At 40.3% G+C, this 12,386-nt stretch overlaps 1 protein-coding gene across 1 annotated transcript in view; it reads left to right on the plus strand.

Moving 5' to 3' along the window:
* The window catches only part of VAPB (VAMP associated protein B and C), a 79,663-nt gene that overhangs the window by 49,396 nt on the left and 17,881 nt on the right, over window positions 1–12,386 (plus strand). The window contains exon 2 of the mRNA XM_060772046.2: window positions 1,826–1,978. Within this exon, the coding sequence (XP_060628029.1) occupies window positions 1,826–1,978 (153 nt within the window). The remainder of the gene's footprint in view (window positions 1–1,825; window positions 1,979–12,386) is intronic.

The raw sequence follows: 12,386 nt of genomic DNA on the forward strand, positions 1-12,386 counted from the left end.
AAACATGTGCCTATTTTTGTTGTCTCTTTCTCTTTACCGGTATCATAACTAAACATGTCACGGATGGGATATTATGTCTATCAGGAGCCTTGGGACTCGGAGACCAATGGGGTCAGCTATCTGCTTCCCAAGTTTTAATTAAGAGAGACCTGAAATACTTTTACCACTAGAGAACCAATTAGTGGGATGGGGTTGCAAACCTGTGGATCCCTAAAAGTAAATCTGTATGTTCAGTAGGCACTCATAGCATAGGAGCCTATATCGTTTCATAAGTAGAGCATCATATATTGGAAACTTGCTGCCCTGGGGAAAGGTATTGCATCAGTTTGGTTCTTGGCAAAATATGTTAAAATAAGGCAAATATCCCATATCTGGAAATCCAAAATGCTCCAAAATTGGCTACATGTTTTCTGATGTTCAGTGTACATAACTTTGTTACACATGCCAACTTATTAAGTATATTATATACTAGCTGTCTCCTCCCATGCATTGCTGTGGCCCAGTCCATGTATATGTGTTTTGTGTGTGTATATATGTGTGTGTATTTGTATATATGTTTGATTTGTTTGTATATGTGGTTTTCTGTATGCGTTGTAATGCATTTTTGGGTTTTTGTTTTTTTGTTTTTGCTTTTTAAGTCTCTTCCATTGCATTTTTCAGTGTTTTTATGAATGATGGTCACTCATTGGCCTGATAGGTGTATTGTGTCCAAATTTGGTGTTAATTCACCCAGTGGTTTCTGAGTTATGTTAATCCCACAAACGAACACTACATTTTTATTTATATAGATTATGTTACTGTCAGACACTATATGTAAGGTGTATATGAAGCACCGGGAGCCCCCGGTGGCGCAGTGGGTTAAACCGCTGAGCTGCTGAACTTGTTGACTGAAAGGTCACCAGTTTGAATCCAAGGAGCGGCGTGAGCTCCCGCTGTCAGCCCCAGCTTCTGCCAACCAAGCAGTTCAAATACATACAGATGTGAGTAGATCAATAGGTACCGCTCTGGTGGGAAGGTAACACGCTTCATGCAGTCATGCCGGCCATGTGACCTTGGAGGTGTCTACGGACAATGCCAGCTCTTCAGCTTAGAAATGGAGATGAGCACCAACCCCCCCCCCCCCCCCCGAGTCAGACACTATTGGACTTAATGTCAGGGGAAACCCTTTACCTATATGAAGCATAAATGAGTTTTCATTTTGCAACTGAAATGGAGGACCTTCTTGCAGTAACACCAGAGGCACTCCAAGTGGTCAGCTACTGGTCAAAGGACATTTAATCAACTACCAAGCTTGCAAACTTTGTGTTTTGTCTGTCTGTCTGTTTGTTTGTTTGTTAAAAAAATGAAATGCAATTGTTTGGTCTGCCCCTGACATTATAAATATATTTTGCAACTTGGATTCTATCTCCAAAATACAATGGAAGAGACTTAAAAAGCAAAAAATATCTCATTATCTAAATGCAAATACTTAAAAATCAGAAAAATCAGAAAACCAAAACATTTCTGGACCAAGCATTTCAGAGAAGGGATACTCAGCCTGTATTGGGCAATACTCAGCCTGTATTACTTGTCAGCAACAAAGATAATTGTCTAACCTCAAGCTAGCTACTTGGGCAGAGTTTAACATAAATTGTAGGCAAGACAAAATGGAAAGCACCAGCAGTAGAGCGGAGACAAGTATACTGTCTTCAGAGGAAAAGTAGGATGATGAAGCCTATGATGTTAATATGTTATCGCTGCATGTGTACTTGGGAATAGAACGGCTAAAATAATATCCGAATTATTTGAAATTATTCTAAACAATTCTTATTTTTTTGTTCCACAGGTCCCTTTACAGATGTTGTCACTACAAACCTGAAACTTGGCAACCCTACAGACAGAAATGTCTGTTTCAAAGTGAAGACCACAGCACCACGCAGGTACTGTGTAAGGCCCAACAGTGGGATTATAGATGCCGGAACGTCAATTAATGTCTCTGGTAAGTTACTCTAATATTTTTAACAAAACCTTTGTGCCATACCTTCTTATTCTGGTTTGGAGGCTAATTCATGCACATTGGACTGAATAGATACCATAATGGCAGTAAAGACATCGTTCCAACCTATCAGTGTTTGTAGAATATTTACAATTACATAAACTATCTTTTTAAAGTAAAAAAAAAATATTTTTCAGGCATGATTATTGATGTTAGTTACATTATTCTTGTGTTTTGGGGGCCACACAAAGTTCAAAAAAAGCTGAAGAACACAATCATTTCCCTAATTTAATTTTTCGCTATGATTTCCAAGAAGTGCGCAAATAGTGAACATACATAGTGTAATGTAAATAGTATTTCAGGTGACTGAAATATATTAACCAGAAAGACAGTATTTTAATGTATGGGGAATAAATTAATATACTCACTGTGTTGTCGAAGGCTTTCATGGCCAGAATCACTGGGTTGCTGTGAGTTTTCCGGGCTATATGGCCATGTTCCAGAAGCATTCTCCTTATGTTTCACCCACATCTATGGCAGACATCATAAGAGATTGAGGGGTGTGTTGGAAACTAGACAAATGAGGTTTATATATCTGGAATGTCTAGGGTGGGAGAAAGAACTCTTGTCCGCTTGAGGCAAGAGTGAATGTTGCAAATGGTCACCTTAATTAGCATTTAGAAACTTTGCAGTTTCAAAGCCTGGCTGCCTGCTGCCTGGGGGAATCCAGGCATTCGTGTTTGGGTGCTGCATTTGGTGGTCCACCACAGACATCAGAAGAGCCACAAGACCAAGAAGAAGCCATGAGCGTAAAGACAAAGATCCTCCCAGAGGAAAAGTGTTCTTGCCATACATCAAGGGAACCACTGACCACATAGGGAAACTGATGAAGAAACACAACCCGCAAACTATCTACAGACTCACTATCTACAGACCCACTAAGAAAATCCTGCAAATGCTATATTCAGCAAAGGACAAGAGGGATCCTCTCACCTCTGCAGGAGTCTACCGTGCAGCTGTGGACAAGTCTACATAGGGTGAAACATCAGGAGAGAATGCTTCTGGAACATGGCCGTGCATCCTGGAAAACTCACAGCAACTAGACATTATTTTGTATCTCTTTCAAACTGGTGTATTATATAGATGTGAGTAATCTGTATCTGTTTTTCTCCAAAAAGTTTACAGAATATCAGTACAATATTTAAATAGTAGATTGCTGTTGTTCATGAACAATGAGAATGGGAGAATATAACTGTTTTGGTTCTGCATCACTTTTCGTTCTTACTCTGCATTAAAGCTGCAAATGTGGTCTTACCAAAGCTAAACATCTTTGTTCTGCCAGTTCAAACGGCAAAACGTAATGTGTGTTTAAATCTATGCCTATTGATTTGAATGGGCTTTAACAGTTTTTCTTTTGTCTGGATAGGGTTCCTCGTTTAATACAGACTTCTTCACTCTCTTAATTATTTTCCCTTCATTTCAAGGGCAGCGTAACTTGTACAATACCAAAAATGATGACCTTACAGCACTTCTATCAGTGTTAACAGTGCAGACTTCAAATACTAATAGAGGAGCTGGAAATAATTTAATCAGTTTGTTAATGGCTCCTTTAATGACACAGTCAGCCTTATTAGAGACACTGTTCAACTACACATATTTTAATATGCATGGGAAATGGTGCTAGTTTTTCAAAGATTTCATTAGAGATGGGATCCTTGTTTGTACTATCTAAAACTAACCGAGGGAGTTCTCTTTACATTTTACTTCATATTTAGAGGGTTTTTCTTCCATGTCAGGTTTGAAAAGTGTATCTTCAAAGCCTTAGTTTACCTGTGGGTACTACTATGAAGTGCTGCAAAATGGTTATTACAGTATTCTTTTTTTTTACATTATAAATCCAATAAATATCTAGTGTAGATTTAAAAACCTGTGAAGCAGAGCTAAAGAATTCATTGACTTTCAATTAATGTTTGACTCTAGATCAGTGTTTCTCAACCTTAGGTCTGGACACATGGAGGGGGGTCACGAGGGAGTGTCAGAGGGGTCGCCAAAGACCATCAGAAAGCACAGTATTTCCTGTTGGTCATGGGGGTTCTGTGTGGGAAGTTTGGCCCAATTCTCTCATTGGTGGGGTTCAGAATGCTCTTTGATTGTAGGTGAACTATAAATCCCAGCAACTACAACTCCCAAATGTCAAGGTCTGTTTTCCCCAAACTCCACCAGTGTTCACATTTGGGCATATTGAGTATTTATGCCAAGTTCGGTCCAGATCCATCATTATTTGAGTTCACAATGCTCTCTGGGTGTAGGTGAACTACAACTCCAAAACTCAAGGTCAGTGCCCACCAAACCATTTTTTTGTTGGTCATGGGAGTCCTATGTGCCAAGTTTGGTTCAATCCCATCGTTGGTGGAGTTCAGAATCAATTCCATCTTTAATTATAAGTTAACTATAAATCCCATCAACTACAACTCCCAGATGACAAAATCTATCCCTCCCAACCCCACCAGTATTCAAATTTGGGTGTATTGGGTATTTGTCCCAAATTTGGTCCAGTGACCACATCCTGCATGTCAGATATTTGCATTGCCATTCACAACTGTAGCAAAATTACAGTTATGAACTAGCAATAAAAATAATATTATGGTTGGGGGTCACCACAACATGAGAAACTGTATTAAAAGGTTGCGGCATTAGGAAGGTTGAGAACCACTGCTATAGATCACATGTGTCAAACTCAAGGCCTGTGAGCCACGTTCAGCCCACCATGTTACTTTATGTGGCCCTTCAGATGCTGGACTGCGACTCCTATATTCCTCATGTCTAACACTGACTAGAGCTGATGCGAGTTGTGATTTTAAAATGTTATTTAACCTTTCCCGAACCTCAGACCCACAAGTGCTGTTCGGTTGCAATTCCCATTGTTTAGTCCACATGGTAGATAATCAAGTAATGGAAGTTGTGGTTCAATAACATCTGGGTAGCCAAACTGGGCAAAAACTAAAGAGCACTGACCACTATGTAAAAATAACTATAGTTGCCTTCTGTATCCATGGCTTCTTTGCCCATGGATTCAGTGGCTCATTGGAGATGAAATTGAGTTTGATACCCCTGCTTTAGATCCTGTCAACTCTATATTGCCTAGACAGTGGTGAGGGATGTTGAAAGTGGAAGTTCCTTTACTTAGGAGGACCACAGAGTTTCTTGCCCTTGATATTAACCTTTCTTGTTGGTAACAGGGCTATTTTTCTTCTTTGATTCTCCATTTGTAAACTTCAACTCTCAAATGTCCCAACCATCATAGCAATGCTCAGGAATTCTAGGAGTTGAGGTCCAAAACACTAGGAGGATCAGTGGTAGAAAACCAATCGTCTATGTGTGACTATGTCAGGATGCTTTGTCTAGCCCAGTGGCTCTCAACCTGTGGGTCCCCAGATGTTTTGGCCTTCAACTGCCAGAAATCCTAACAGCTGGTAAACTGGCTGGGATTTGTAGGCCAAAACACCTGGGGATCCACAAGTCTAGCAGCATATGATGTCTCCTCATCTCAAGCATTTGTGTTTTAAAACAGAAGGCTTCATCTTAAGGATGTGAACATCACTAGCAAATAAAACTCTTTTTTTGGCCAGATAAATGCTTCAAGAGCAGTATGTGTGAAAAAGATCTTGGAGTCCTTGTGGACAAAAAGTTAAGCATGAATCAGCAAGTTGAACATGCGGCGGCAAAAAAAGTCAATGGAATGTTGGCCTGCATCAATAGGAGTATAATGTTTAGATCCAGGGAAGACATGCTACCCCTCTATTCCGCCTTGGTTAGACTACACCTGGAATATTGTGTCCAATTCTGGGCACCACAATTGAAGGGAGATGTTGACAAGCTGGAATGTGTCCAGAGGAGGGCGACTAAAGTGATCAATGGTCTGGAGAACAAGCCCTATGAGGAGCAGCTTGAAGAGCTGGACATGTTTAGCCTGAAGAAGAGAAGGCTGAGAGGACGGCTGAGTATAAATACGTGAGAGGAAGTCATAGGGAGAAGGGAGCAAGCTTGTTTTCTGCTGCCCTGGAGCCTAGGATGCAGAACAATGGCTTCAAACTTCAAGAAAGGAGATTCCATCTGAACATTAGGAAGAACTTCCTGACTGTGAGAGCTGTTCAGCAGTGGAACTCTCTGCCCCAGAGTGTGGTAGAGGCTCCTTCTTTGGAAGCTTTTAAACAGAGGCTGGATGGCCATCTGTCAGGGGTGCTTTGAAAGTGATTTTCCTGCTTCTTGGCAGGGGGTTGGACTGGATGGCCCATGAGGTCTCTTCCAACTCTCTGATTCTATGATTTTAACAACAAAACTGGTAGTAGTGTAAAGGGAAGCTAACACACTTGGTGGTAGGTGATGGTAGATTGCCTACTAAAGAACACCCTCCTTTGCCAAATTGAGGTATCTTGAGCACAAATTGTATGGCTAGAATATCCTTTGACCTACCACTGTGTGACAGTTTATATAGTGCAACTGATGCTTTCTATTTCTGAAAATAGAGATTGAGAGCTCCCAGAAAGCAGGATTTGAGGCCTCCCTTAACACTGTTTTGCATTTCTCTTGAAAGTGAAATGCATCTGGATATAAAACTTGCCAGCGCCCTTCAGAGTGCTTGCTCATGCGCTTCGTGCTCCTCAAAATGATGTGGCATTTGTCAGCTCTCTAAGTCTGCTGCTAATGCACTTAAACTCCATTTACCGGGCTGAAGAGAGAGGACAGAATGCTAATCAATAACGATTTAAACCAAGCAAGGAACGGCCGTAACACCCTGCTCTAGCATGACCATTTCCATCTGCTGGTGTTCACCGATTAAGTCTACTTCATAACAGCCATATTTCCCTTGTGCGCTGTGTTTTTAATCAGCTTATTTCTGACCTCTTCGTGAGCATGTGGTCTTAATTTCTTGCACAGCTTTCTATAAAACATGCTTTAATTAATACTTGTTTACTTATAGCCTGCAACCCACCCACCCTCAAGGGCTCATGGCTAAAACCAAAAAGTAAACATGGGACAGTGATGTTTCTAAATAAAAGCTGCTCTGAATGCCAGATATTTGCGACTGCCCCCTCCCTACTCTGATTTGAACCACTGCCACTAGAAGCTATCCTTGAAGAAGACTATTATTTCTTTTTTTTTTTTTTGTTTCACTAAAGGAAGTGGCTTTGGCAGAACTTCAAGAGAAGGGAATTCTGTAATTGTAGAGCAGCTACCAAGAATGCCTCTGTACGTGCCCTCATCCCATGGATTAGGATAGAAATGGATCTGACAACAGTGTTGGCTGTAGCCTTGGCAATCAAGTCACAACATACAGAGAGTGATATCGGTTACATATTTCCCTGCAGATAATAATAAGGAGTGACTCCAAGAAGAGGTCTAATGTTATTAAGGGGTTGGTTATGGAGATGCTATTGACAGTCACATGTACAGTACAGGTTGGGTATCCTTTGTCTGAAATGCTTGTGACCAGAAACATTGTGAATTTCGGCATACCCGTATTTCCATATACTGTATATACTCGAGTATAAGCCTAGTTTTTCAACCCCCTTTTTAGGCTGAAAAAGCTCCCCTCGGCTTATACTCGAGTCAAGGTTATTTATTATTTTACTTTGTTATTAGTATCATTTTATTACATGAATTATTTTAATATATTATTATTATATTTACATTATTTTACTCTATTATTATTTTATTACATTTATTATTTTACTCTATTTATTATTAGTAATATTACTTATTTACTCTTTATTACGACTCCGGCCCTGTTTACCTCTCCGAACGTATTCTCCCCTATGAACCATCAAGATTATTGAGATGGTCTGGAGAGGCCCTGCTCTCGGTCCCACCGGCCTCGCAAGCGCGTCTGGTGGGGACGAGGGACAGGGTCTTCTCGGTGGTGGCCCCTTGACTCTGGAACTCTCTCCCACTGGAGATCAGAACCGCCTCCTCTATCCTGACATTTAGGAAACAGGTGAAGACCTGGTTATGGAGACAGGCATTCGACGAGTGAGCCAACCACCCTGAGATATGGATGGAGGATGATGAGCAACGATTTTAGTGTGACGACTGACCATTATAGTTATTGATTGTAATTGCTGTTTTAATGTTTTACTGTAATATGTATTATGACGTTTTATTGATTGTATGTGATATTATGGTTGGAAACCGGTTAGAGTCCCTCAAGAGAGATGAGAAGGCCGGTATACAAAACTTTTAAATAAATAAATAAATTATTATTATTACATTTACATTATTACTGCATTTATAATTTTACTCTGTTATCACTGTTATTACATTTCCATTATTTTACTCTATTATTATTATTATTATTATTATTAATAATAATAATTATTATTATCCTGACACAAAAACACAGTATCACACAGCAAACGAGGTATATATGCTAGATTTCATTATTATTATTATTATTATTATTATTATTTTACTCTATTATTATTGGAGAGATACATAAGCACATTTACACTAAAGATTAGAATAATGATTTAATCAGAGTTGGACAGTCTTATCTTAAATTACAGTTTTATGTAAATATTCAAAAACATTTAACCTACTGATGCCTCAGTTAATGTAATTGTATTGATATCTATTTTTGTTTTGAAATTTATCAGTAACTCCTGCATTTCCCACCCTCGGCTTATACTCGATTCAATAGGTTTTCCCAGTTTTTTGTGGTAAAATTAGGTGCCTCGGCTTATATTCTGATCAGCTTATACTCGAGTATATACAGTATGTACTTAGTGAGATGGGCCCCCTGGTGATGCAGCAGGTTAAACCGCTGAGCTGCTAAACTTGCTAACCAAAAGGTTGGCAGTTCGAATCCAGGGAGCAGGGTGAGCTCCCACTGTTAGCCCCATTTCTATCAAAGTAGCTGTTCAAAAACATGCAAATGTGGAGTAGATCAATACGTATAGCTTCTGCAGGAAGATAACGTCGCTCTATGCAGTCATGCTGACCACATGACCTTGGAGGTGTCTATGGACAACACCGGCTCTTTGGTTTAGAAATGGTGATGAGCACCACCCCGCAGAGTCAGACACAACTAGACTTAATGTCAGGGAAAACCTTTACTTAGTGAGATACTTAATGATTTTAAATTCTAAGTTGCTCTTTCGTAGCTTCTGCTGCCATTTGTTCAGTCAAAAATGAACAGATTGAGAGAATGCCACAAAATGTTTAATTGCAGACATGTCCTGGGAGAAAATGTGAATCTTCATCAGTCAGAATCACAGTTAGTATAACGGTTAATATAGTAGTTAATTGTGGTTTAAATTTGGTTGGAGGAAGCAGAAAAAATTATGCTTTGCTCACAGTTTTTGTGTATTTCAAATGTAAGAGGTGGGTAGGAATCATGAAACCATTCAGATGTTGACGGTCTGGAAATCCCAGCAGAACTTCCTAGCATAGTCAAGGGCAAGGAAATTTTAGGAGTTAACAGTCCAACAACATTTGGGAAGGCATATGATTTTTACCCGCTTGTTAAATGGTTGAAATACAAATCTGTCTTGATGTTATGATGGTCAGACATCCATATGCTGTTTTGCAAGACCCCATCCTTCCTTGCCATCACTAAGTACGTTTTTATTTTTTTTACCTCCAGTTAGTTAAAGTTTTTGAAATTATTATTTTTACCTCCAGTTAGTTATACGGATGTTTAATGATTTATGTTACAATTGTTTTTAATTGCCCTATACTTGTCTCGTGATGTTTTGTATTGATGTTGTTCACCGCTTTGAGTCGCCTGAGGGCTGAGAAAAGTGGTATATAAATAAAGTAAGTAAATAAATAAATATGCTGGCAAGCAATATCCATCACAAAATTGGGTTGCTGTGAGTTTTATGGGCTGTATAGCCATGCTCCAGAAGCATTCCCTCCTGAAGTTTCACCCACATCTATGGCAGGCATCCTCAGAGGTTGTGAGGCATGTTGGAAACTTGGCAAGTGGGGTTTATATATCTGTGGAAGGAAGCAGGAAGCAGTCAGGCTTTAAAGCTGAAAGGCCATTCAATGCTAATCAGCGTGGCCAGTTTCAACAATCACATATATCTGGACATTCCACAGATATATTAACTTCACTTGCCTAGTTTATAATAATAATAGTAATAATAATAATCTTTATTTATACCCCGCTACCATCTCCCGAAGGGACTCGGTGCGGCTTACATGAGGCCGAGCCCAAAGTACATCAACAGTAAAAGCAATAAGAAAACAATCGATACAACAGTTAAAATAAATTTCATAAACAAAAGTAAACAATAGACAGTAACAATAACAACAGTAATTTAAAACCTATGGCTGGGCCAAATGTCATAATTTAAAATTTAAAAAATAATGCTGGACATGGACAAGGCAGGACACAACTGGGATAGAGTTCTCAGGTAGAGATGGGGCGCGCAGACAATCCTAAATCAAGGATAAAGTGCATTTAGGGACATATTGCTGAGGGTATTTCCTTATTCTGGGAAGACACACTGGAACAACTACGTTTTCAGACTCCTCCTAAAGACTGCCAGAGTTGGGGCATGTCTGATGTCCCTGGGGAGCGAGTTCCAGAGTCGAGGGGCCACCACTGAGAAGGCCATCTCCCTTGTCCCCACCAATCGTGCCTGTGATACAGGTGGGAGCGCGAGCAGGGCCTCTCCAGATGATTGAAGAGATTGTGTGGGTTCGTACACAGTTTTCAACAGACCTCACAACCTCTGAGGATGCCTGCCATAGAGGTGGGTAAAACTCAGGAGAGAATGCTTCTGGAACATGGCCTTACAGCCTGGAAAACTCACAGTAACCCAGTGATTCCAGCCAAGAAAGCCTTTGACATCACACCGCAGAATTATTCGAAAGCCCTGTCCCTTTTTTGCATACATCTTGGGCATAAACAGGTGAAAGTGACACCTCATTCCAGTGGAAGGTTGTCTCATCGTGTGGCATTTGTGTGAGTGACCTAGCTTGCATCTTCTGTGTCAGTATTTCCCAACATGGGGCCCTCCAGATATTTTGGGCTTTTCCAGACCATTGACAGATAGATGCTGTAATCCTAAACGTCTGGGAGGCTTGTTTTATGCGAACTAGATGCCTGTGCACGGCTATGGTTAGCACGCAGTTACAGAAATAATGCAATAAATTCATATGATAAGCGGAAAATGCAGTATGCTCATAGCTCTCTCTTCTCACCTCTGGTAAAATTATTCATACTATCTATCAGGCAGTTTTCCAGAGAGAGAGAGAAAGAAGACTGCTGTCTATTGGCCTCTGGAGTCTATTGCCTGCATGCACTTCGGATTCTTAAGAAATTGCTGGCTTACACTGTAGAGCACTGTCAGCACAACCCTGCCTGTTCTTGTGATTTGTCATGGAATTGCTGAACTCAGCCCTTTTCTCCTTTCACTGTTTCTCTCTACTGCTCTTGCTATTATTGTCTTCTCTCATGTTCCCCCCGACTTAGTGGTGGCAAGGAAGGATGGGGTCTTGCAAAACAACATCCTCTTTTGTAACATTTATGAAAACCTCAGGATTTTTCCAAACCTGCTGATACTACCCTTTTGTCTGGTAGGATGATGGTATTTTGGCTCCATATGAGATCCACACAAGGAAAATGAATTTGCTATTCATTTGTATCTGGCGAGTAGTCTGGGCTTAAGCTTTGGTTCTCAGATATGTTGATTGATATCAGTCCCAATGGCACTTGACATTTTATCATATACCTGAGTTTTCTTTTGACTAAGAAGCTTGGATCAGAGCATCATATATATTTCTCTATCAATGTTTTCCTATTCGTCTCACATTCTGCCTGAATGTTTGCTATTGGGCCCAATTCAAAGTGTTGGCTTTGGCCTATAAAGTCCTAAATGGTTCTGGCCCAGGGTTGTTGTAGGTTTTGTCGGGCTATATGGCCATGTTCTAGAGGCATTCCCTCCTGACGTTTCGCCTGCATCTATGGCAAGCATCCTCAGAGGTAGTGAGGTCTGTTGGAACTAGGAAAATGGGTTTATATATCTGTGGAAAGACCAGGGTGGGACAAAGGACTCTTGTCTGCTGGAGCTAGGTGCGAATGTTTCAACTGACCACCTTGATTAGCATTTGATAGCCTGGAAGTGCCTGGAGCAATCTTTTGTTAAGGGGTGATTAGATGTCCCTGATTGTTTTCCCTCTGCTGTTTTGCTGTTTTAATTTTAGAGTTTTTTTTAATACTGGTAGCCAGATTTTGTTCATTTTAATGGTTTCCTCCTTTCTGTTGAAATTGTCCACATGCTTGTGGATTTCAATGGCTTCTCAGTGTAGTCTGACATGGTGGTTGTGAGAGTGGTCCAGCATTTCTGTGTTCTCAAATAATATGCTGTGTCCGGGTTGGTTCATCAGGTTCTTTGCTATG

The sequence above is a fragment of the Anolis sagrei genome, chromosome 4, assembly GCF_037176765.1.
Source record: "Anolis sagrei isolate rAnoSag1 chromosome 4, rAnoSag1.mat, whole genome shotgun sequence".
Classification (NCBI taxonomy): Eukaryota; Metazoa; Chordata; class Lepidosauria; order Squamata; family Dactyloidae; genus Anolis; species Anolis sagrei.